The following is a 26,682-nucleotide window of genomic DNA, read 5'->3' on the forward strand; positions in this document are numbered from 1 at the left end:
TTCAGTGGTGGGCTAAAAATAGATTTGATTCTCCATTGATATCTTATATTGATTTAGTTTTGGCTGCATTTAATGGACTAATAATGGAACACTTTTTATATCTGCCGTCAGAAAGACGTGTGAATAGGTTATGAGTAGATAATTGTGATGTTAATTATCTGATATCGTTAATGTGAAACTCTCCTTTTTGGTTCTGGATAATGAGGATTAGTGGGACAAATCACAAATTTATGAAACTTTTTGGTCCAAGGAAACAAGCTAGCAGGTTCCAGCGAAATCTTTACGAGTTAATTCAGTTCAGACATGTCCCGCTGAAACAAAAAGATTCATTTTTTTGCCATTTTCATGAAACGATGCAAGTGTTGGAAGTCCATTTCACAATTGGCTTACAACGGTAACACCACTCTCTTTGTGTTAAAAAGCCTTGAGCTATGGTTCTTTTTTCTCGAGTCTCTTTTCACCTTTTCTTCTCATCTGTAAAGCACAGCAAGCTGTTTTGTTGAATATTTCTCCAGTTATCAATTCAAAAGGAAAAGGAAAAGACAAATGATTTCCAGTTGTCCATCTCTAAGTTAACCACAGCATAATAAGTTCAGTTCTGATGTCAATTATTCTGTCAAGCTAAGCTAATCTCTGAAACTGTCTTGCAACCTTAACCAAGCAGAATTTGTGGCTGTAAAACCTTCCTTTCAAACTTGTTGTGCAAGTTAGGACTGCAGCTCGCCACTGCTTCAAATTCCCAAAATCCCTCGAATCTCCCAAAATCCCATACCTTCACAAAGGCCAAAACCATGAGAATGAGCAATACTAACAATTTCCTCCTCTTTTATACTGTACCACTTTGTAGATGTTTAAAAAGCAAGCAGTTCCATCACATCTACTTGGTATTTTTGCTGCTAAACCTTTTTATTAGTTGGTTGGTAGCGTTTAATTACATGGCCCTTCAATAAGTACAACTTTAGATCAATTAGATGTGAATTCAACAAATATCAGCAAGATTTTCCTCCACCAAGTTGTGTGCTTGGTCATCCTCCAAAAAGTGTTAGTACTAACAAGCTCATTAAGCACTTTCAGGACCCCCTCTTTTTGAACGCTGGGCCATAACATGACACAATCACTTCACTAAACAAAGCAAAAGTTTTTTTGTCTGACTCAGGATGATGTGGAAGGACGTAAGAGCTTCAAGACTTGATAAAGAGTAAAGAACAATGACCAAAAATCCTACTATATATAAACATTCCCGAATGCCCCTCCAATCAGTGCTTGCCTTCAGTATCTTTAATTGTCAAAATATTTAAATTTACCGTTTTTAGGATGATCTAGGTGTGAATGGAGTTCTGGGTTTTGTGGGGTCATCTTGTGGAATTTTTAGTAGCTTCAGACAAGCAAGAAACCTTTCGGCTTTCGGTGTTTGTATTTTAGGTTGTTGGCTTCTTCACCCTTCAGTCCCTCTATATATAGTCTATCCGGCACTCACCTATGTTTACTCTACACATCTTCTCTTCTTCTATGGATAGCTAATCTCAGCCAGTAGTTTTCGCTCAGTTTAATTCTATAGCTGGTCAAAAATTTTAAACTAGGCCATCTTTAGATCACATTTCTTAAATTCTTGTCTTGTGTTTTGTCTTGACTATTTATTTTGTCTTATTTGCACATATTAACTTCTTGGTACTGGTCAAATTTTTGCTTATTTTCTGCTGGAATTTTACCTTAACTGTTTCCAAAGAGAGCTTAATTGGGGAGGGGGGACCGATTTTGTAATCAACAAAACCATCGAATTTCTTTCAAGGAAAATGAGTTTGTTGTTCCAAAGGTGCATTTTGCGGAAATTCTTTGAAGTTCTTGAAACAAAGTTTGTGGTTGACAAAAGCTTTTATTTTTGGATCTTTCAGATTTTTAATAGGTACAGTCTTGGCACTTAAACTTAGTCCAGTATGATGGTACATTGTCATAACCAGTAAACTACGCCTGCAGAAGTCTTTGTTTCCTCTGTTTTTGGTAGCGTTAGAGAGTATATAGTCAGGAGAAACACAAAATGGGAGGAGCATCACTACCTCCAGGATTTCGTTTTCACCCCACTGATGAGGAACTGGTTGGTTACTATCTCAAAAGGAAAACAGATGGACTTGAAATTGAGCTAGAAGTAATCCCAGTTATTGACTTGTACAAATTTGATCCTTGGGAACTGCCAGGTATTTTAAAATTCAAATACAACCTGTTTACTCAAGCAACTGAGAAATAATCTCGGAACAATTGCAGATTATACAAGAATTTGGATAATATTGACTTGCAGCTGTCATTGTCCTGAGCGTATCTTAGGCTGGAGATATGATCTCAGCTAGTATGTGGCGGTGGAATGTAAAGAATTTTTTTTAACTCAATCATGAGCTTCTTCTAAATCATTCCAATTTGTGTGATATGTGTAATGATGTTGGAAAGTTGATGCTTTACTGCTCATCTGTCTATTCCTTTTCTTCTTTATTCTTCTTACAAGAACCACTTAAAAACTGCTGACAAGATTGTGTACACATTGATTGTGGGACATCCATCATACTTTTTACTTTTCAAGTTTAGTTTAATACAGATTTAAAGTGACGTTTCACACTGAGACATTCAGCAACGTCTACTTCATTTTGTCATTCTTGTGTTTCTTTTAATATACCTCGTAGATTTCATGCATCCGATGTTTTCATTGCTATGGCTTTGAACTGCAGAGAAGTCATTCTTGCCAAAGCGTGACATGGAATGGTTCTTCTTCTGTCCTCGGGACAAAAAGTATCCCAATGGCTCGCGAACAAATCGAGCTACTAGAGCTGGATACTGGAAGGCTACAGGGAAAGATAGAAAAGTAGTCTGCCAGTCTGCAGTGATAGGTTATCGAAAAACCCTGGTGTTCTATCGTGGAAGAGCCCCACTTGGAGATAGAACAGATTGGGTGATGCACGAATATCGTCTCTCTGATGATGTTTCTCAAGGCAGTCCAGTTTTTAAGGTAGCAAATGCAACCTCGTCTGATCATTTTTATAGCCTGGCTTCTGATCATTTTACTTGTGCTGCAGCACAAACATCTATCGCATTCAGCTAACTGAGTGAATATCTACAGGGACCTTACGCCTTGTGTCGTGTCATCAAGAAGAATGAGCAGAAAACAAATGATGTTCATGGAGATTCAACATTGAAGCAGGTGGGAAGTAGCTCCCACATTGGAAATGTTGCACCAGCAGCAACAATCTCAAATGACCCGGTTGTCATTTCTGAAGAGATACCAATGCAGGCTAGTCATATTGAGAGTAATAACTCAACTCCTATTGCCTCTCCTCATCAGGCTTCAGTAATGGGAGAGTATGATCACTCTTCAACATACTCTTCAATGGGGATGGATCCCTCAAGCAATTGGGTCTCACCTGATATGATTCTGGATTCTTCGAAGGTACTGAAAATGCCCATTTGCATTAGGCATGTTGTAATGCATTAGGGGTTTGTTCTGCATTTGGACTTTAAACTAAGAGGTTAAATGCTTGAAATAATGCAGGAATACCGCCAAGGACAGCGTCTATCAGGATACTACTGTCCACAATTTGAATTCCAAAATTCAACTTCATGGCAGACATATGATCCATACGAAGCCTCACCAAGTTCATCAAACTCAAATTTTAGAGAGGAAGGCGAAACTTCTGATGATTTCACTCGCTATGGATGCATGTCGCCTTACTCGGTTCATGGAAGCTATATGGGGTACTATGGAAATGAGGATATGTTGTATGATAGCTTTGGCCCGCCCAATGCTCTAAATCCAAATCCTTTCTAAGGATCAACAACAGGAAAAATGAATGTTACTCATTTTTCTCCCTCTCAAATCCAGGAGTTGCTGGAGAAATTAACCCTTTATGATTGGAGGAAAATGACTTGGCTACTTTATTGTCAGAATATGTTTACATGTAATAATCTAGAGGTGTACTCCAAGAGAACGCCTTTTAACGTTTCTCTAGGAGTGGAATGGAAACCCAAGTAGAACCCTTCAAAATTTCTCTAGCATAAGGTGGTTGTGGAAACATCTGTCATGTTTTGGCATTGCTTTAGTCCAAAGGCCAGACATGAGGGGTGTCTTTATAGTTTTTCTTTGTTTAGCAAAGAAACATCTCCGAGTTTTATCGATTCTCAATAGGCGTTGTTTACTTGCATGCTGGAAAATCTATGTATCTTGTAATGGAATAAAATTATCAAATGCTGCTCTATTGTGTCGATATTATATATTTCTGAGACATCTTCAATATTCTACTCGCTTATGGACACAGAAGTAATGAAACAAGCATGTTTGCAAATCATATGGCCTGGTTCAGCTTCATCTGCTCATTTGGTTGGAAGAAAACCTCAAGCGTACAAGGGGAATGGGAAACAGAAAAGGTGACAATATATCAGTATGCTTTTTGAAAGGATCCTAGATTAACACGCCATGACCTTGTTACTTTCCTTTTCTTGAGGTCCATCAGGCACCCCAATTATCGAAAGTTTGTTCATTTATAGCAATTCTTTTTTCTCCGTAAAGAAGAATCCATTGTGCTAAAGCCAACAAAATAGTCTGACCACTGCAGAAGTTATAGCTCAGGCATCCTGCAACTTCCTCTCCTAAAAATATGCCAGATGCGTCAGTAGATCCTCAAATTTGAAACTGACTAGCTTCAAAATCTTAGTAAGTGTCCTAATCATGGTTCGCAATAGCGGCCGATACCGATACGTATCGGCCAAGTCGTAACTAAAACGCAGGAGACCAATACGACATCGATCCCAAATCTCGGACGACTTGTTTTGACTCAGCCGATATCGGCCGATTGGAATCCATGATGCATGATATCGGCCGATATATCCGAGTCAACTCAGAGTCGCTCGGATATTTTTTTAAATTGTGCCTTTTTGGTATTTTCTAATTTTAGTAATTTTTTCAAAATTTTTGGAAACTTTCATGTGTTATAATGTGGTATCACCCGATATTCAACCGATATGCCACAACGAATGTGGAACAACCAAGACCGCGACGCGATCGCGACCCGTGATGGCGAACCATGGTCCTAATCAATCGATCAAGTAATCACCACTAAAGTTTGACAGAGATGATTCCTTCCCAGTTCCCACCATGATCAGAAAACAGCCCGAGTGCTCCAACTTGCAAATGGAAACAAAGGCCGGGGCCAGAGGAAGGATGCTAATATCAGCTCCAAAAAATTGTGAAAGCTCAAATTTGCGCAGCATTTATGTACTTTTGGTTTCTCCTAAAACGATTATACTCAATTCAACTTTCCAGATACTAGAAGTCCATAGCATGATCAACCATGCTCGTGGGAATTAAGCCATTACTTCTGACATCTAAAAGTTAATGCTACAGAACAGAAGATTTCAAATGTTTTCCGATTAGGTCATTAAAAACTTTGGCTTGACAAGGATCTAACAAGTTTAACTTTATATCTAGTTACAAGATTTCAATTGTTTTCCGACCCTTCTTCCTTCGGTAAGAATATATATTGATAAAGAAGCTACACAAATGAACTTTAGCCAAAGTGCTTTTTGAAGCTTGTAATCCACTGCTAAAGAAAACAGAGATTCTCTCAAAATACATATATTCTCCCGCCCCTACAAACATCAACCATTAAACCTAGTTGCCAGGGCAAGCAGAATCAAGCATGCTTGTGGCCCCTTGTTCTCTGTAATAAGCAAATAAATTGATTAGTCCAAAAAATCCCTTTAAGCACTCGGTTTTCTTTCTGAGGCTCTTTTTAGTCTGCTTTAGTGTACTGCTCCACTTCTTCAAGAATGTGTTATCGCTTTCCTTCTTTGAATTTGTGATTGAAAGCTACATCATGAGAGCTACCAATCAAGTTAGCATGGCTCAAATTAGCGGTCATGGACTAGGGTGTTTTTTGTTACATAAAGTTCTTAAAGTTTGAGGAACAAGTTCTGAAAATATAGAATGCATTAATATAGAAATCCTTTTCAAATGTATGATGTATCGTTACTGTTCTGAAGACAGATTTGTTGAATGCTACACGAAACAACCTCTGAAGGAACGCCTATGTCCAAAAATGGCTAGTTCTATTGTTGACACATCTATTCTGCACTAGAAACCTGTACATCATGATTCATGAAGATTGTAGCTTCTCATATCATCTGTAAAAGGGTGGCAATGAGAATGAAGAACCGGATTTACATGCTTCAATACTTAAAGGAAGTATAGTATGATCTTATCCTAAGCGTTATTTGTCCATGTGTGAAAGAAAATGCCTCAGCTTTTGCTTTTCACAAATTGCAGTTGCAAGAATGAAACATAAAACTGCCTGAATTAGTACAGGCTTGCAATTTCAGGACTACAAAATACTAAAACTTCGTCAAGACTAGCCTTGGACTCGTCTCCAAACAGTGATTCCTTCCCATCTGGTCTTCTGGCATAAGACAATCCCAGTCTGGACTTAGCTTGCCTCAAATCACCAATCCCTGAATTGGTATCAGGGCCTGCAAATCCTCCCATAACAGGAGCCAAGGGAGGTCCAATCAGCAGACCATCTGCACCGAATTGTGGCCCTCCTCGAGCATAATCGAAAAGGGCAGCACCACTACCTCCTACTTTAGGTAAGATTATAGGATCACCATCCCTCTCCTTCTCCTCCTTTTCTCTCCAATAAAAAAGGAATGCATCAAAAGTATCATAGTAGTCATCTGTGCTTCTATATCCTTCAGGATTAAAAGCTCCAAACTTGAATGATTTGCTTGTGTAACCAATGATCACACATGGTCCCTTAAAGTCACTGCTGTTGTGAAAATCAGTTGCACTAAAGCCATCAACAGTGGCCTTGTAGCAGCATCTCAGCTCCCTACCTACTAAAATCCATTAAAAAACTTAGGCCTAACAAATTGGCTAGCGGTTACATTTTTAATCTTTTATCTTTGTAGCTAGGCATAAAGTTCAAATTTGTTCTGCAATCTTTGTAATTGTTTGATATTGCATCATCAAGTTCGTACTTCTTTGTTACTTCTTTTTGTGAACATTTTAGTAGATTGTTGGAGTTAAAAAGGAAGAATCTCTAACTTTTTCAGTTGCATGTCTGGATAATTTATCTCCAGAAGGAAGCAGTTTTTAACCATCAAGATGGCCCAAAGCTAGCCGACCTTATCCCACAATGCAAGCACTTTTCTTTTGACTTCAATGAACCAGATATCAAATAGAAATCCATTCCCACTTATTGAAAGGATTAAATAATGGGATTCTAGGCTTCCTTTTTCATTTGTTTAGGAATACTTTTTGCACAAAATAGAAGATGCTGCATTAACGAATAAAAGAATAACTAAGAGAAAGAGAGACGAAATTGTACCCTTCAAGAAAGTTTTGCTAACTAGGGAAGGTGGGAAAGGGAGTTGAATGTCATGGTACTTTGGTTGTGGCCTTGAATCATTCTTCTTGTGGCCGAAATCCCAATTGAACAAGTTTTGTGGCCATTTCTTGCAACCATGTGATAAAGAATTTGAGAAGAAACAAGCCATCTTCGGGAGGATTTAAGCCATATTCAGCATTCTCGAATTTCCACTTGCGATTTTATAAACTTATTTGCCTCTGGAATATTGACTGACTTCAGAAGACTATATATCTTATCCTCTCTCCAACTGCATGATGTTGAACCATACATTGGTCCGACTTATTTTCCCTTTATGACATAGGTTTGGTTCTACCATCTTTTCTATCAATCTACCAGAGGGGTACTTTTGCTCATTGAACTATTCATTAGTTTAGTTTAAGCTTTGTTGAAATTGTAGGAATTCGGTTCAAAGCAGTAAGAACTCCACCTAAATTGCAACATGAATATAACTTCTTTTATAATGATCCTAGGTGATATTTGATCCTTAATTATTTTGTAATGTAGCTAATTGATAAAAACTAGCTACAGCTACTCTATTTTTTTTTTTTTTTTTTTAAATGAGTGGGAGGCGTTGAATCCAGACCCCAGACTCGATTTAGAATTTCTCTCACTTTACTTTACTGTTTAACACAACTCTCCCCAATTATAGATGTTTCTTTAATTATTCATCATAATTGATTGAGAATGAACCCCTAACCCAAAAAAAGAAAGGAGTTCTAAACATGTTTTAGTTTTCTAGCGTTTTCACACATTGGGTAAATGACACAACTTTGATTTTACCAAAAAATAAAATAAAAGATCTAACCTTGTTTTTAGTTAGTAATTAGTAAGATAACAAAATTACTCAAAAATTTTTCTTAGGGGAAGAGAAAAGGGGTGGGTTTCAGAATTAAGGATTTCCCTGTTACTTAAGTGTCCCAATTGTGCTTGGTCTTAAATACTCAAAATTTTCATTTATTACAGATTTTTGTTAATTTTGGGATTGCTTCTCCGATTAATTATTTCAGGAGGCCTGGGGCTATCGAGCTTGTGAGGACTGAGGAGGCCTATTTAAAGAAACGAAAAGCCAATATGCCCAACCACATTAATTATTAGATGAAATTTATTTAAGCAATTCGACAGTAGCCAACGTCCGGGTCCTTAGCTCAGTGGTAGAGCATTCGACTGCAGATCGAGAGGTCACCGGTTCGAACCCGGTAGGGCCCTTCACTTTTGCAGTTTTTTCAACTTCTGCGTGCTGATTAGTTTCCCTGCCTTTCTCGCCTCGCCTGTTCCTTTTTCGAATAATTTTTTAAACTGTTCCTGGTATTCTTGCAGTGAGAAACCAGTCAACCACAGAAAACAATTACGTACAACTATCAACGGTTTTCCTTTCCTTCAAAAAATAAAATAGGAAAAAAAAATCGACTGAATATTCCTTTCCTTCAACTCTTTGATTTTTCATTCTAGTTTTGTATTGCAAATACTTGTACTTTACTCTCAGATTAGTTCAATAACTGAATATTTCTCATTTTGAATGTCTAATACGTTATTGGAGTGTTGGAGAGTTTTGGAAACAATAAATTGATAAAAGACGAACCATAATTATAAAAGGAACCCCCTCCCAAAAAAAAAACAAAGAAAGAATTATTGAGAGGATTCCGAAAGTTATAAACCACGATCACACAACATGTTATACTTCTACAATTTCGATGACTAATTTAATTCATTGACAAAGTTTAAGAAGAAAAATTAGATTTTCCTTGAAAAAATGTTTTGGAATAAATCTACATCATCAAAAGAGAAAACCAAATCGCATTCGATTTACCATTACAACACAGATTCCACCCTCATTTGGGAGACAAATGTTACAAATTCATAATCAACCGCACATGCACTTCAAAAAAAAAGCCCTACATGTACTTCTTTGCTCTTTTAGGTAGCAATGCACATCAATGCATCAAGAGCCGGCTTAAGGCAATATTCTAAATTCTTGAAGTACATTCTACATATAAACCCCTTGTGCCTATCAATTTATTCAGCTGCACCATGAGATGGTAAATGATTCTCCATAGGTTTTGCATTTTCAGCTTTAGGTGTCTGACAAATCACACTAACAACTGCGTCTCCTGGTTCAAATTCCTTGAAATGAGCCAACCTTCCCAATTCTTCAACTTCCTCAATCACTAAATCAAGCCTTGCCACAATTTCCACTAGCAAAGAGGCAAAAGCAGCAAAGGGAAGTGCTTCCGAAAACTCAAGGCTCGTGATTGCAATCTTGCTCAAAGTTGGCCTGAGCACTTTTCGATCATTCTCTTTCGATTGCTCGGAAGCCCTCTTGGATCTCCATTCGAGCAATGCAGATGTGTCGGTTTTTACGCTTGATAATGAAATCCCAAAATCTTTTCCGGACTTTTGTCGTGCTTGCGCAGCTGCAAGGGCTAACATGTTGGTGTTACTATTGGCATTGGGGCCAAGAAAAAGTTTTGGTTGGGATCTTAAGGCGGTATCAAGGTCTTGTAGGGCTTCGTGGAGGTGATCGGATAGTACCTCTGGCGAGCATTGGCGGCGTTTGCTTACGCTATCTGCTAGTTCCATCAGTGCTTTTGATACTTCTCTAGCAACTCGAATACATGGATCTTTGAAAAGAGCTCGAACAGATCGTGGAGTCTAACAAGAAAGAGAGAAAATAATGAGTTCAGTTGGAAAATAGGATTTGATTACAAGGGGAAGCTACATAGTTTGCTTGGCTATGATGAAATTCAACTAAATTTTATCAGTCCAATGAGGCATATATACCACAATGTAAAAACAGGTTCGAGATATGGGATCTAAAACATAGGGTTAAATAAGAGGGTTTAATCCAATCTATACAAGAATTGTGTAGCATTTAGCAGTGTGTCAAGATTGTCATCCTGCACCCATTTGACAGGTCTTTTTGGACAAGTTTATTATAACGATCCATGTTAACCGACTAAACTGGAGAAGCAAGTCAATAAATACTGCAGTGGCCTTCACAAGGAGCCAGATGTGGCGACAGACGTTGGAAAACAAAGTTGATGGTTGAAATGTTTAAAGAATCTTCCTTAAAAGTATTTTGCAGCAGAAAAGATAAAACCATTAGATAATATTCTTCACAAATTTAGATGCACCAGAATTAAACAGCACAGCTTTTTGAAGCCTCATTAAGTTAAAAACATGGTGGTATGAAGTCGATCATGTGCATAAATATTGAATAGTAAGATCCAGAAACAAGAAAGAAAGAAATTTGTAGGATTACCTGAATTTCAGTTTTTAAACATCCATGTAGAGCAACGACAGTATATCCAAAATGGCGAAGAACAGCTCCAAGTTTAACATATTGCTGCCATGGGAATCTATAGCAATATCTTGAATGCCTTGGTTCCCAACTTGCATACATTGCCTGCACAAATTTCAGTTTAACTACGCTTGTTAACTAGGGACATAGTGCTGAACTGCTGGTTATATTAGACAAAATGGGATCCTACTTCGATGGTGTCAATTTATTAATACATGAACTTCACAAAACATAGGGATCAAAAATTAAGAAAGTAAATTGAGATTGACATAAAACATGGTAGATCAAGAAAAGCATACCAAGGTCTCATCAGTGGATTTGGAGTCCAAGACTGCCTTGTAGCCCTTATAAATTGGATCCTCCAATGATTCTCCATTTGCTGCTTTTGGTTCCTCCTCACTAAAATAATCATTCACACAAGCTGCAAAAAAAATATTACTGGCTATCAGTAACTAGTTGCTGTCATGAAAAAAAAAAAGTCAGTTAGTAATTACGGCTCATAAATTCACATGAACTTTACTGCTTGACCTATCATATCCTAGTATCACAGAATTGGTTATTTAGTTCATGATTTTTGACTTTGTAACTACATATATATCTTTAAAGCTACACCACAAATAATGTAACACCAACCCTTCAATTCACGTGATTATAACTAAGACAGTATGGCTTTTCAATTTTCATCTGGAGGTAGCCAGAAATGACTTCCAACGTGTTCAAGTTGTCTTCCAATTTGCAGCATGACCGGAAATTCACTAGAAAATTCTGGATTTTAACTTAGTAAGTTGAGTCCTAAATTACCTTGAATTGATATTGCTAGCCCTTCAAGCTTAAAAACAGTGGAATCATGGAGTTCTTCCCCAGACCAATTTGGAAATACTAAGAGGCTCATGAGGAGACAGATTCCACAACCAATAGCTATCATGTAAATCCTCTCATGGGCTATCTTTAACACATTCTCAACTCGGAAGCTTGATACAGTAATCAAATTGAAGGTCAAGAGGAATATGACAACCCCATAGTCGTAATTCTTCTTTATATATGGGACAAACCTCACGTAAGTAGCTGACATTCCTGTCAAATTAGACAACAATAAAAACTGAATGAGGTACTATTACACAGAAACTGAATCGAAGAGAAAAGGATTACTAGATAAGAATTTACATACGCGAATTTACATACGCTACAGATCTAGTATGATATCTCACTTTCTATTCCATGGTAAGAAGTATTAATATTACGACTTGGGGTGCAATAAAATCGCATAAGTACTATACCTATAGTTAAAGTATTAATATGTAAAAAAAAAAAAAAAGGTATTGCTATGCACATAGTCCATTCCGTTAGCTCAAACATGATAGAAAAGCTAAAGGTTTACACATTAAGTTGTTTGAGGGTTTAAATAATACATAACATATTTTAGGGGATAAAAGTGTACAAAAATAATAGTTTTGGTGCCGGTTGGGCACAATTTACTCTAAACTTCATAATGAATCAGCAAAGATTTTCTAACCACAAAATTTGAAGTTGCATATGAGCTTCCAAAAAAAAGAAAGAAAAAATCATTTTTTGTTTGAAGAAGAGTCGAAAGCTCTCATAGTTTTTTGACTGATATAGAAATAGAACTTACCAATGAAGAAAACTGCAGCTCCAATGAAAATCGCCTTGAAAATCTGCCCAGAAGCTGTGGCGATATATTCGATGAAAAATGCAAGTAGTCCTGCTAACAGCGTCCCGAATCCTCTGTTGAGACCCTTGCACAATGTTGCTCCTATATATCATTCAAGAATTAAAAGAACAGTTTAAAAAAATCGTAACTCTTTGGTAATTGAGATTATTATCACAAAAGAAAACTGAATATGCATGAAATAAAGGGTAAGAAAAAAAAACACACACACACACAAACCTGCGGTGAATTCCAGCACAACCACCACAGTCATAACAGCCCAGATGGCATTCTGGCCAATGTCTTCAAACAATGGCTCCAAAAGGTACAACAAGGAAACTAGTGTCAATGACAAACCAACTTTGATCGAATGAATAACTCTCCTTGGATCTTCTCTTCCCACCTTCCATATCATTTTCCATGCTAATCCCGGAAATTTTTTCACCTTTTCCACATACATGTTCATACTTTTCTTCATCTTCTCCAATCTGGCACTAGTTCCATAAGGGCTGTCCCCGTTTATCACTATTTCTACACCCATCCTGTCGGTACAAAGAACGCTGTGTTCTGTAGTAACTTGGCAGGTTTTGGGATGCAGATCAAAAAATAATGCTCAGAAAATCAGTACTTAATTGTCTTCCAAGCATTAGAGACCAGAGACTGAGTTGAGGTTTGCTTTATATGTGAATCAAAAGGAAGCAGTGATGTGTATGTGCTCACATGCTTGGGGGAAAAGCAAATGAGATAGTATTAAAGGTGTACAGATCTTCACAGGTGTATATGGGATTCTTTTCTTTTTTCGGCGGTCATGAAAATCGAAAGTGAAATTTATAGGTTACTTTAGCATATGATATGAATAATGACAGATGGTAAGAAATCTGATGTGAACTAATATGTAAAACATATACATAATCATCTAATATAGGAAGATATGTAGAGTTTAGTCAATTTACGTGATGTCAGTAACAATTCACCGCCATATCAGTAACAACTTGTTTAGATTTTCTGATTTTACATCACTACGCTTAACAATTAATTTCTTTAGGAATAGGCCGAATCATACTCTTAATGCGGTGATGACTTGTACCATTATTATTAATAATTTGTACCATTAGTATTAAAAGTTGTAACAGGCATGAATTTAAGATGGAGCGATGTGAATTTAAGATTGGAGGTATGCACAGTCTGATCTTACCATTTTGGTTTTTTTTTTATTTTTTTTTTAATTTTCTAACGGGTGTATATCTAAATAATTAATATATTTTCTTACAGTTATATGCTTTCTCAAATTGGCTTTATCATTTCAAAATTCTAACACGGAAAGTAAATCTTAATTAATATCCTTCCTTACATTTATGTGCTTTCTCAAATTGATTTTATCATTTCAAAAATCTAACACGGGAGGTAAATCGTAAATCTTAATGAGTGCTAATGCGCACTCATGACCCTTTATTTTTTTTTTTCCCTGTTTTGACGAATGTAGTCCAGCACTACTTGAAAATGATATCTCCAATTGGGTATGTTGCATGATCTCTTACTTAATTACAGCTTCGGCACATAAATCTTCTCCATCCATTATCGCGGTAGACAAAACAAATGTGACTCCAATCGAGATTTAAAATCCAGTATATCATGAATTATCTTGATTAGAGTCCTTAAAGGCTATACGTATGAGTTTGAATTTCTCTGATCTTTTTTTTTTTTTTTGGAGTAATTTTTATTTGAGTGAGTTTCTCTGATCTTACATGTACTTCTTGTTTACTTCTCTCTTACTATTAACATACGTAGTAAAATATTTTGGTAGACAACTAAAAGCTATAGACGATCACATGCAGGCTGAGTTCAAGTGTACAATTTTTGGTTGCTGATAAAGCTTTCATTTTCTTTTCCCCAATTATTCAATTTGAAGAAATAGAAATCTTCTATTTGAAGAAATGGAAATCTCAAGAAGAGAAAGAAAACATCACCAGAACTTCCATTTCATAATTTGATTCATTGGGCGATTCACATCATCCTAGAAGAAACTAGAGGTTACAAACTCGAGTCCTACTATACATAAACTTTATCCAATTATATGTTAATATTCATCTCGCCATTGAATTTTACATTCAAATTTTATATAGTTGTCATTCATCCTATATTATACTACTGACAGTGTACTATCAATGCAGAAAGAATTAATCCATTATTAAATGGCAATTTGTTTGTATTAATAACAATGGGTTCCTCAAAGGGGAAAAAAATAAAGAAGTCTCACATAAAAAGGGAGGGGGGTTGGGTGTTTTGTGTGTATATTTATTTATTTATTTGTTTATATATAAAACTAATAAATCAAGTCAATCAAATTCAAAAAATTGTTTTGGTAAGAGAAACTAAAATACTGACAAAGTAGTGCTAATTTCAACGGACTAAGGCAACATATGCATAAAATTTTCTGTAAATTACTCAACAATACCTGAGTCACTAAATGGATTATCAAAATAATGCATCTATCATACATTTTTTCCCCCTCTTTTGGGAAATCCATATGATACATTAGTTCCACCTATTTCCTGCAAGAAACTACAAAGTCAACCGTCACTTCAACGCTTGTCCGCTCATGATTGGCTGAGCCTCTTAATACTGGTGCAACCGCCGTTGACCAAAGTACTTTAATGTCCAACTGCAAGATGGTGAATCTGCAAACTGCAAACCACCATTTCTGCTGTTTCAAACAACTGCAGAAGAAGTCCAGCCCCTTAGGGCAAACATAAAAGCTGTCACGGGTTATATATAAAAACACATACATCAATATAGCTGTAATAGCTTTCATGTATAAATGAGTTGTTTTTGAGCTAGTTACGAAAGGAAATGCAAGGATTCTTGTTAACCTAACGTTTTAACAAAAATCATGGGTCATACTTTCATGTTATTCTCACACAGCTGGCCTGAAAAATTTTTTGGTGTATTCTCGTGTAGTACCATCAAGCCCTTGAAAATCATAGGTATAACCACATGGGAGTTTCTTATTTTTCCACGTCGTACATTACCAAACTTCTTATTCTCCATTCGATGACAAATTTTCCTTACCACACAACTGCAATTGATATTATTTTTGCTGCAGTAGGATTTTCGTTCTGTTGTATACAGAAACTAGTCCAGGGTTAGATGATTAAGTACCAGAAGATTTGGAAGGAAAACCTGGCTAATTAAACAAATGCTGCTCTGCACCTACATCCGGTTTCATCAATGTTCTCTTCATTCAGTAAAAACTTTGATTTGAACACACTTCATATCTTGTTGGAATAAGTTAAAATTACAATGGTACTTTAGAAATGCAAGTTTTGTAGGAGGAGATGAGCTTATCCTTAATGAAGCAATTATTAGAAGGGATAATTTCAGAAACCTCCCTAAGGTTCCAACCCGAAAATTCATCAACACCCATTCTAGTGCACAGATATTAAAAGTAATTAAACCATCAGAATAGAGAACAAACTTGAATAAATCCAAACTTTTTACCACCACCTTTAATTCACCAGAAATACTTATTGGGACTACAAGGCAACATGGTTATAATACCTGCTACAGTAATTTTACTGTTTGCTACAGTGTACAGTACTGCTACAATACGCACTATATGTACAGCTTGTTTTTTTACTATTTTGTGAAATATCACTTAGTTCTCTTCAGGTTTTCAAAATCTCACTTAGTACCCTTGAAGTGAATCGTTAATTACTGTGCTTGTTGAGGGTATAAATTGTAACTAACCCTAAAATTAATTAAAGCTAAGTCTGAATAGGAGAAAGAATCGTAATATTTTTGTTGGAAAGAATCAATACAAAGATTAGTGTCATATTATCGATCTGACTAGACACAAGACCCTAAATATTGGAACCACTCCAGCCAAGGGCAACACAAAACTCCCGGCCATGACAATCATCACCATGTCCAAAGACATGAAGAATCCGTTGCCAGCAGGCAAACTGACGGCCGATCACTAATTTATTTGTCAGCGCCACCTGGTTATTTTTTGGTAGCAGCTCATTGTTTCGAGCCTTAGTAGCTAGCTACGAGCATGCCATCCTCGTTTACACCACCGGATTGGTAGGTTTGTGTATGTTGACATCATCTGTTTTTTTTTTCAGGACTTTGCATTGATGGCCTGATAGGTCCTATTCCTGGGAGATTTGCTACGGAGGCCATCCCTTTCATCCTGGCGTATCTAATTTTGTTCATGCCCCACTCTCCAACTCCATTGTCAATCACTGTTTGACGTGCTCGATCCATACCTTTTCTGGCAGTTTGGTTTCTCACATGCATGTTCAGGATTATGCTATGTTATTCACTACTCAGTTGATCACTAATTTACTTGTTGGCGCCACCTTGGTTGTTCTGTTTTTGTCGTAATGATTGTACAGCTCCTGCCTTACTATGCGTAGCACGTACAAGATCTCCATTAATTTTCCTCCATTTCAATAGGCTGCTCCTAATACCATGGAAAACTATTCGGTACCTTGGTTTTGATTCCACAGCCTTTGGCATGGTTGTCTGAAAAGTTAAGCAAGACTGGTGCACGTAACATTAAAACACCCTTTTGTTCTGTTGGCCTTGCTGATAAAAGGAAAAAAAAAAAAAAGGCTACATTTTGATTTCTTTTTCTCCCTCCTGTGTGTTGGTGTTAGATGATAAAAATTGGTTCGGGTGATGCTATGTTTGGTCGTCAGTTTTAACATCCAGTTCCTCACAACTTGATTGTCACATCTCTATTTTGTTCACCTTCCATTATCACACCTCCTCCCCCGTTCTATCCTTACCCGAATGGGGAGTTGTCACCTAAAAGCGTATGGAGTAAACCCTACTAGTTATTTCCCGCTTTCCATCAAAATACTTTAGCACCCCAATCGAATTGCACCAGTCGAAGTACACATTGCAGTATATGCTTATTTGTTAAAATGAGTTCGTTTGGCATTAATTTTCTCCCTGTGGTCATTGGTTGTCTCCTACCAAAATTATTTTCGACCACACCCCGATGAACCAAAACAAATGCACGAATTTATCCCTTATGCAGAGCAGATGGCAGCATGCCAAATGACAATTGCCTGCAACAATGTTAATGAGAATATTTATGCCATAAGCCTGATCCAGGCTGTGCCGCTTCATTACATACACCGTATAACGCTGATCCAACCACCATGTCCAAGACCTACGGTTAAATTCGTAGTCCAGACACGTATAGGATAAGGAAAAATTACATGAACATAGCTCCTCATGAACGAAAGTTTATTCTATTCATGCAGTTCTCAAGTCTCACATTTAGCACTACGAAGTAGCACCAAAAACTCGAACTCTTTGTTCAATTGGAACCCTGCAGCATGGACACGTTGCTTTACCCTTTTTCCCATAACCTTCATTGCACTTCACACAGAGAACTTGATGAGCACAAGGAAGAAAAACTACAGAAACTTCATCCTTCATGCAAACCACGCATTCCCTATTATAATTGGTTTCCTTCTCCGATGCATTGTCCAAATTATCAAATTCATGAAGCAGCCTTACAATGCCTTCTGCTTGAGGCTTTGTTACCTCAGAGTTTCCGGTTAATTCATCGGTAGACGGATGTTGCAGCTCATTACTTCGTTGCGACGCTTTCAGGCGTGCAAGTTCTTGCTCCAGTCGCTGAAGATCATCCTTGTGGCGCTGGAAATCTATTTCTGATTTCAGGCGCAAAGCTTCTAGCCTTCTTTTGCTATTAGCCTCAGTAGCTTCCTTAAGGCGGCGTTCATCCTCTACTTGAGCCAGGGCTACTTCTTTATCATTTTGTTCTTGCCTCCATTTTGCCTGTTGCATAAAATCGTATAACCAATACTTTCACCAAAAATCCAAGATGTTGACAGATGTCAAATGCCCATGAGGCAATTAGAAAGGACGAGGAGCATTTAAGATTAAGAACAGGCGGAAGAGGAAGCATGATAGAAACCCCATGTACTCCATCGAAATTGTTCAGGAAAAGAATGAAGAGAGACAAATCCTCTGAACAAGGCCCAATTCTAATGGCTAAAATCAGCACCAAAAAAAAGGATCTTGCTGCAAGTTCTGTTTTACAGGAATACACAGGTATCTAAAAAAGAACGTTATTTCTATTGTCAGAGGCATAAGTGAGCAATAGAGGTGACCACATCTGTCAAGTGTATACTTGTCATATAAGCATATCCAACTAGACTGATTAGGGGATTTGCAGCCCACAGATTAAACTATGCAGGTAGAACTAGCTAAATGAAATTATGCAGGTAAACTTCAGCCAGTGTCGTGGTGAAAGGACAACTGAACCTGAGTAAACTTCAGAATTCATTCATACAAATAATATGGCAGAAAAACAAAGAGCTAATCTGTCAAGAGAAACTCTAACTTCCAAGTTTAAAGAAAGCACTCCTCGAACATTCTGTACAAGTTATCATGCTTTCTCCAATATAGAAGTCAAAACATGTATTTTGAATCTAACTTAGGCCAGTTAAACCCAAAAAACAACATACTACAAGATGCCAAGGAGTGAAGTTATGCGTAAAAATGCAAATAGAGCACATCTACAGGCACGAAACAAAGCGTTTGACGAATAAGGTTCAAGTATCCACAATGAACTAATACTAAAAGCATCACATTAATTTTTTAGTACTTAACAACTAAGTAGATAAAATTGCTCACACGACTATAATCTAAAGTAAAGCTAACATTCAAACATGAGGAATATGGACACTCATCTATTTAAACATCCCCTCTCTTGCAATGGTTTAACATCAAAGTAGATATAAATGAATTCTCTGCATTAATCATCTCTATACAGCATGATAGGTGGTCGTGATACGAAAGAAGAAAACCAAAAAGCATACTGTCCAAGTCTCTAATGAAAATGAACTTGAGAGTGTTATCCTCAAGTATGACTTTGTAAAGGAGATAATAGCATTTAGCTAAGTTCTTCAAGTGTTTATTAGATGAAAAATGCTATCAGCTAGAATTTTTCACTTGAAACCAGAGTCTGAGGCTAAGAAGGGATTGTGAAGTCTTTATCACTTACACTGTAAGCCTTACAAATAAACAAGAGACATAAAGCAAAATGGACTTGACATGTGAAACCAAGACATGCCATATCAATTCTTTATCTGTAATGCCAAAAAAAATGCCGATTCATTAGCTGAGCCACCTTCATATCTGACCAAATACGTCAAACTTCGAAGAAAATGGATAAGAGAAAAAGTCTGACATATTCAACAAGAGACTGCTAGGCCTTCAAACAGAAAAGCACCAATATGCCATGTTGCAACAGAGCTTGTCAATTCAATTGGTTCAACATGCCTTTAACTGTCTTAAAAGCTCATGAATATGTAAAACCATTCTTCGCAGTAAGCTGTTAAAACATGTGAAGTTAAATTACTAAACTGATAAAAGGACAACTCACCTCAGCCTCATTCTGAGCCGTCTCAACTTGAGTTAACTGTTGTTTTATATCCGAAACCTTCTGTTTCTCTGCTGCAATATCCTCCTGCAGCTTAGCTTTCTGTTTTTCCCAAGCCAACAGCCTCTTCAGGCATTTTTTCTCCCTCTTTGCGGCCTCCAAACAACTTGTGACCGACTCTGATGCACTTAACTTAGAAGCCTCCATCTCTGCTCTAATTTCTGCATTCTCAGTCTCAAGCTTTCTGACTGCAGCATTTGCACGGTCAACCTGACCACTTGCCTTCCTCAAAGAATTCTCCATTTCTGTAAGCCTCTTCATTGTAGTATCTTCGAGATTCTGCTTCCCCTTCTTCAACCGCTGAGTCTCTTCCCTTTCCATCCTCAACATCTTTAGCTCAGTTAAATCATGGCTGAGCTTTCTCGCAGCTTGCATTGCCTTCTGGTGGGCCCACTCCTTCCGCTCCTTAACCTGTTCCTCAAGAGTCTTAATCTGATGGATCAAACTTAGGATCATTTCATCTTTCTGATCCATTGGCACCCGCTCAATATTCTCATCAAGGTTCAAGTCGCGAAATTTATTCAACACCGAGTTAACAACGTCTTGATTCTTGACATTTTCCTCATTCTGCCCTACTGGAGCACTTTCGGCCTTAGTTCCATTTGCAACTGAAGAATCCCCACTGGACGCAGAGCTTGGGGAAGTCTGCAACTGACTCTGAAACTGTCTCGCATTTGCTCTGAATCCTGCAGCAAACATAGCCACATTTCTCTTTAACAAAGTCTTCATGGAAGGAGTAAGATTGAACCTCTTTGGACACTCAATCTCCTTCTGCAAAGCCATTTCAGATGCATAGGAGAAAAAGCCATTCATCGGAAACTCAGAAGTTCCCCCATTTCCAAAACCCCAGCCACTATGAAACCTACATAAAGCAGGAGCAACCCCAACCGGACCATTACCAACCGCCTCAACATTTCCACTATTTACTGAACTACTAGCACATGCACCATTTCCATTAGGCGAAGGAAGGACAGGAATTTCCATCACACTCGCACGGCCCACATGAAGATCACTCATGAGCAAACACCACATTGCATCACCTCGACTCAAATGTGGCTTGATTTGTTGCAACAAACACACCATGCCCGCGAGAGAATACTCCTCCAACTGCCTCAAATCCCCAAAAACAGCCTCAGATTCCTCAGAATTCCCATTACTCAGACAACAACCGCTATTTAAATAAGCCAAAGAATTATGCAATATATTAGTCAACACATCCATTCCACCATAACAATGCCCATTCCTCAATATAGCCTTCAAAGCCACTTCCTCATCATAACCCAACGCCACGAGCTTGGAAATTGCCTCATTATACAAAAACTCCAAATTTTTCAACAAAATCTCCTCTAACTGCTCCTCAGTACAGTATCCCCACCCACTATCATCAAAAACAGAGTTCGGGCCCGTACTCAGGTTCGGATTCTGCACCGAATCACTTGTACCCATTTGATAATTTAAGGGCCTCAATCCAGTTTCCATTATAGATTTCGAAATTGCCATGTGGTTGATGGTGGAGCTGTTAGGGGTGTTGGTGGGAGCGTTAGTACTATGATGATCGGTCTCGGGCTTTACCGATCGAGCCCGCCGATTTGTTCTGATGTGTTTATCTCTGACGGTACAACCCATTTGGGATTTTAAAGTCACAAATTAAATTCAAAATTAACCCTAAAAAAAAATAAAAATCTTATCAATTAATGGTACAGATACAGATAAAATGTAAGCACATATATATATGTATAACTATTACATATGAATGTAAAGATTAAGGAAGAAGAGAAAGAAGACTTACAAGAGCGATGATGATTAGCGTTTTAGGAATTGGAAGGTGGGGGGTTTGAGCTGTAAAGAGGGGAGTGAAAGGAGGGGAAGGAGGCAGGGAAGGGAGGTGGGCTTTGAGGAGGACGGATATCTATGGGAATTCAGGAGGAGTGAGGCTAGGTGTGTGAATGCCTGCAGCTGGATTTCCAATTTTGTCCTTCTTGCAGGAAATTTTGTACTTATTTTTTTAATTTAAATAATGATAAATATGGTAAGTCATTTTTTTTTTTTTTTCAACAACGACAATATTTGTATAACATAGAGCCTGTTTGGAACCTGAGTTTTTTGAGAGTTTGTTTAAAACTTTACTGTAGTGCACTGTAGAAGTTTTTGAAAAAATTTTGTAGAAGTTTTTGTAAAGTGAAAAATTTTTTTGTAGAAATTTTTGTAAAGTGAAAAACTTTTTTTTCCTTTTCTTTTTTTACTTTCTTTTTCTCTTTCTCTTTCTTTTTCTTTTTCTTTCTCTTTCTTTCCTTTTTCTTTTCTTTCCTCTCTTCTTCTTCTTCTTCTTCCTTTTTCTTCTTCTTCTTTCTTTCTTTCCTCCCCATTACCTCCCAGCAGTAACTCACGCCTGCCACCTCCGCGCCACCCCTCTCCTCTCTTTCCCCTTCTCCTCCCCTCTGCCCTCCCACTCCCTTCTCCGCCACCCCCTATGCCCACCATCCCTTTCCCCCGCTCTCCCCCGCCGCCCCTTGTGCCCTTTCCCCCTGTGCCCCGCCACCCTCCCTGCCCTTTCCCCAGCGCGACCCCCTCCCCCCGCCACCCCCTACCCTTTCCCCAGCATTGCCCCCTTCCCCCTGCCCTTTCCCCAGCGTGCACCTTCTCCACAGCCATCAACAAGCCAGGCGCATCTCAGAAGGATGGGGAACGAAACAGCAGTGGTGGTCGACACTGGCGGTGGTGTGGGTTGGGATAGGGATGGAAGAAGAAAAAAAGGGAAGGAAATTTTTTTTGTGTGTTTTGGATATTTTGAAGTATGTAAGTAAAAAATTTTGAGAAGGTTTTTTGGGGTTCTTGTAGCAAAAGTTGTTAAAAAACTTGTAAGTAAAAACTTGTCCAAAAACCTGACTTCCAAACAGGCCCATAGGTCCCGTTTGGAACCTGAGTTTTTTGGAAGTTTGTTTAAAACTTTACTGTAGTCTATTGTAGAAATTTTTGAAAAAAATTTTAAGATGAAAAACTTTTTTTTCCTTTTCTTTTTTTCTTTATTTTTTTCTTTATTTTTCTTTTTCTTTCTTTCCTTTTTCTTTTCTTTCCTCTCTTCTTCTTCTTTTTCTTCCTTCCCCCTTTCCCTTCCCTCCCCCGTCACCTCTGCTCCAACATTAAAGAACGCAGATGGTCCAAAATTGCGGCTAAGTTTTCCTTTTTCTCTTTCTTTTTCTTTTTCTTTCTTTCCTTTTTCTTTTCTTTCCTCTCTTCTTCTTCTTCCTTCCCCCTTCCTTTTCCCTCCCCCGCCACCTCTGCCTCCAGCTTTGAAGAACCAACAGCCATGGTGAAGCCAATTTTTTTTTCTTTTTCTCTTCCCCTCTTCTCCCTCTCCCTCTCTACTCCCCTTCACCCTCCCCTTCTCCCTCCCGAAGCCAGAGAACCGGCAACCACGGATGATTGTGAGTGAAAGGTCCTCTTAAAAAGAAAGGGACAAAGCCGCTCTGGTGAAATTGTCAAAGCAAGAAAAAGGAAATAGGCAGAATTGGAGAAAGCCTTAATAATTATTCTGATAATGCTTCTTAATCAGTGAGGTATCTGTTGTTGCACTTTTTCCAACTCGTTCAGCTGTGCTTGCTGGTCGACAAAGGCAGGGAGGGAGGAAATGCAAAGAAGAGCAGCATCATGGGATGCTTGACCCAGCACATCCCTAGTAGAGATATTTTGCAGAACCCCCATCAAAGATCGCTTTTGCAGCCTCCCTCTGGTATGCAGATCTTAGGCCTACGTTTCTCTCAACCCTCGGTACTAGGCTTCTATGAACGGGGGATGAAGGTGTGATGGATCGGGTGAAGGAGCAAGAAGAAGAAAAGAGAAATTTTTTTGAGTATTAAATATTTCGAAATGTGTAGGTTAAAAAGTTTAATAAATTTTTTTGGATTCCTGTAACTAAAGTTGTTAAAAAACTAGTAACTAAAAAACTTGGCCAAAAACTTGAGTTCCAAATAGGCCCATAGTCTATCCTATCCTATCCTATTTTAGGGGGAGGAGAAACCTAACCTATGGAAAACACTATTAGAGGAAGCCATTGAAGTGGCAAATTACACATAGTAATCGATGAGAGATAAGATTTGAACCCTTAACTCCTTGCCCACAACAAAACTTAAAGTTTTGATAGTGATCAAGAGACCAAATGGATGTTGACCGGAAAGGTCATATGGTGAGTGAAAATGTGTGTCTCTTCCCCTTGAATGTCAAAAATTTACCCTTTTTAAAAGGTAAAATTTGTAGAGAAAAAAGAGATCAGCATATTACTCTCCACTTCAGTATAGTTTTTTAGGCAAAAGAAAAGAGATGAACATAGTAATTTCCATTTTAGCACAAGTACAATCGTTTGAATGTCAAAATTTACCCTTTTCAAAACGTAAAACTTGTAGGAGGAAAAAAAAGATGAACATATTATTCTCCACTCCAATATAATTTAATAGGTGAAAAAAGTGATGCACATAGTAATTTTAGCTTTAGCATAAGTACAATCGTATGAATCTAGTATAAGCAGTTGGATTGATTCATAAAAGTATGCAATTTCAAAATGGCATGAATAGCCTTATTATATCCTTATACTATATAAGAATGAGTTTGGGTCAAAGAATGGCTTTGAATTTCAACTGCAAGAATAGGGATATTTGGGATTGTGAGGTTGTTTTGAGTGTAGTTATAGTATTGGGTACTACTTTAGATAGCATGTGTATTATTGTGTTTATTGAAATATCCTTGTATTCTAAAAGATGCAATGATGATTTGTTCAAAGGTTTGGGTAGTTTGGAAATGTGAGATTATTTGGTCATCTTTTCTACAATGGGTACAACCTATAATAGCTTCTTTATTGGTGTAATTACTTAAATGTCCTTGCAGAGACATTCATTTTGGTTTGTATCAATTATTACTATTACTTTGCTATTATAATTTGAAGAACTTCAAACGTCATTTTCATCTCAATTAAAGCAAGGACAATGTGGTTTATTAAGGAATTTATGATTGAGCATTAGTTTCAACTTCAATTCTTCAAATGTTTACCTCTTCACATTCTTCCGTTATGTTCCTTTCCGTGAGAACCCGAAAATTTTCACAGTTTCTAAGTATTATTTTATTTCTTTGCCTACATTTTATACTGTCCTTTAAAATATTAAAGTTTTATACATTTTTATAAGTGAAAATAGTTTTCAAGTCATTTTCTTGGTACAAGTTAGTGTACGTTATATTGGAAGTGCATTATAGACGTGGGACCTGCTAGTGCGATAAAATTTTGGAGATTAAGTGATTTTTGTGCTAAGTGTTATTATTTTACCAGGTGCTAAGAGATAATTGGTGGTTAGTTAGATTAATTTGTATTGGGAGACAAGAGGATGAGAATAACATTAAAAGGTGCTAGGTGTCGCGACCCGATTGGAGTTAGACTTTGACATAACTTTCTTACCTTTACTAAATACCAAAAATTTGACAAAAAATATCCCATTTCTTCTTCCTTCTTGGCTGACCACTTGAGAGAAAGAAAGAGAGGAAAAGTTTCATCTTCAATTTCAAATCCCAACCAAATCTTAAGTTCCAACAATTGGAAACTCAAATTACTCCATAGAAACGTTTTGCTAGGGAGGATTAAAGAGGTTAATGGAGTTGTTTTGGAAAGGGAAGACCTAAGTTGCTAGCTTTCTTGAGTTTTTGAGGTAAGTTTCTAAGAAAGTTCCTTCTTTGCTTTCATAATGGTTGATTAGTGGGTTGTAGTGGCTAAATAGATTATTTTGTGGAAGATTTTAGGGTTTAAAGTAGAGTTTGACAAATTTTAGAATTTTTGGTGATTTTTCTGATTTTATATGATGATTGTTGTTGGGACATGGAATGATAGCATAAGATGATGTGAAATGAAGCTTTAGTATGTTAGTTTTGATTGCCTGAAGAAATTTCAGCTAGAGTGCATAAATTCCAGTTTAATGTTTTCAATTTGCCCTGTTCTGTCTGGTTCTGTTTGAGTATGTTAAAGGCCGAATCAGGTTTAGGTTAAAACATGAAAGTTGTAGAGAATGGTATTAACTAGCTTTCTGTAAAATTTCAACTCGATCCGATCACCGTAGCCTATGAAATGACCGAAATACCCTTGACTGCCCATGAGCCTGTTTCGCGAACAGATTTCTGTTTTCGTGGAGATTTCCATTTTTGACCATGAAAATGCATGAGTTGGCTTTAGAGGTCTTCATAAGGAATGTAGGTATATGTCTTGGCTTCGAAACGCTATAAGATTAGTTTTAATCCGATAAGTGTGGCTTCGGTTGTGATTGTTATGCCGAAAGGTGTTTTATAGCCTATGATTTGTATATGAAGTTGTATTTGATTTTGGGATGAGATTGGTGTTTGATTGTAGGATGGAAGTGAAGGAATTAAGGGAAAATGCTGTCCGATCTTTGAAAGCATACTATTGCTTTGAGTTTGAGTTGAAGGGCTTGAGTTTGATCTACGAAACTGTCCATAATGGATGAGGTTCATGAGCCGTGGTGGTGAGTGACCCTAAACTATTTTCAAAGCTACTTATGAACTATTTTCTGCATTCTTTACTCAATTGCATATCATGCGTGCTTGCATGGGAGTTTATGACATGATTTGGTTTCAATAAGTTCTTGGGGAGTCTTGTGCTGAACACCAACGTCTCCACCACTTGTTTATGTTCATCTGGAGCACCAACGGGCTCCCTTCTACTGTTTAACGTTAAATGATCTATTTGAGCGTTGGATGTTAAGTGCAATGATTTCACTGGCTCATCAGAGCAAAAATACGTACATTTGATCTCGGAATCAGAACATCATCGAAATGCATTATT

The 26,682-nt window shown here is 37.5% G+C and overlaps 4 protein-coding genes and 1 non-coding gene across 6 annotated transcripts; 2 read left to right on the plus strand and 3 right to left on the minus strand.

Annotated features, from left to right (window-relative positions):
• The first annotated feature begins 1,319 nt into the window (after nt 1–1,319).
• On the plus strand, nt 1,320–4,246 carry LOC113703305 (NAC domain-containing protein 71). The gene is made up of 4 exons (XM_027224622.2): nt 1,320–2,192; nt 2,715–2,992; nt 3,104–3,430; nt 3,533–4,246. Exons 1-4 carry the CDS (start codon nt 2,036–2,038, stop codon nt 3,806–3,808), a joined length of 1,038 nt encoding a protein of 345 aa, XP_027080423.1. The 5' UTR covers nt 1,320–2,035; the 3' UTR covers nt 3,809–4,246.
• A 1,884-nt stretch (nt 4,247–6,130) lies between these two features.
• Nucleotides 6,131–7,696, minus strand: LOC113703439 (uncharacterized). 2 transcript variants are annotated; one of them, XM_027224803.2, is made up of 2 exons: nt 7,359–7,696; nt 6,131–6,867 (listed from the first exon to the last, which is right to left on the minus strand). In XM_027224803.2, exons 1-2 carry the CDS (start codon nt 7,525–7,527, stop codon nt 6,332–6,334), a joined length of 705 nt encoding a protein of 234 aa, XP_027080604.1. In that variant the 5' UTR covers nt 7,528–7,696; the 3' UTR covers nt 6,131–6,331. The 2 variants fall into 2 exon arrangements, with proteins under 2 accessions (XP_027080604.1, XP_027080605.1); XM_027224804.2 differs by having other exon boundaries at nt 6,131–6,864; nt 7,359–7,689.
• Nucleotides 7,697–8,534: 838 nt separating this feature from the next.
• Nucleotides 8,535–8,606, plus strand: TRNAC-GCA (transfer RNA cysteine (anticodon GCA)). The gene has a single exon. It is a non-coding gene; the product is annotated as a tRNA-Cys (tRNA).
• A 561-nt stretch (nt 8,607–9,167) lies between these two features.
• Nucleotides 9,168–12,997, minus strand: LOC113703528 (aluminum-activated malate transporter 12). Its single transcript, XM_027224926.2, has 6 exons — nt 12,605–12,997; nt 12,329–12,469; nt 11,500–11,772; nt 10,998–11,119; nt 10,660–10,803; nt 9,168–10,049 (listed from the first exon to the last, which is right to left on the minus strand). Exons 1-6 carry the CDS (start codon nt 12,903–12,905, stop codon nt 9,414–9,416), a joined length of 1,617 nt encoding a protein of 538 aa, XP_027080727.1. The 5' UTR covers nt 12,906–12,997; the 3' UTR covers nt 9,168–9,413.
• Nucleotides 12,998–17,453: 4,456 nt separating this feature from the next.
• On the minus strand, nt 17,454–21,802 carry LOC113704141 (MND1-interacting protein 1). The gene is made up of 3 exons (XM_027225836.2): nt 21,640–21,802; nt 19,794–21,515; nt 17,454–18,181 (listed from the first exon to the last, which is right to left on the minus strand). Exons 2-3 carry the CDS (start codon nt 21,474–21,476, stop codon nt 17,663–17,665), a joined length of 2,202 nt encoding a protein of 733 aa, XP_027081637.1. The 5' UTR covers nt 21,477–21,515; nt 21,640–21,802; the 3' UTR covers nt 17,454–17,662.
• Nucleotides 21,803–26,682: the final 4,880 nt, after the last annotated feature.

Source organism: Coffea arabica, chromosome 8e (assembly GCF_036785885.1).
Source record: "Coffea arabica cultivar ET-39 chromosome 8e, Coffea Arabica ET-39 HiFi, whole genome shotgun sequence".
In the NCBI taxonomy this organism is placed as follows: domain Eukaryota; kingdom Viridiplantae; phylum Streptophyta; class Magnoliopsida; order Gentianales; family Rubiaceae; genus Coffea; species Coffea arabica.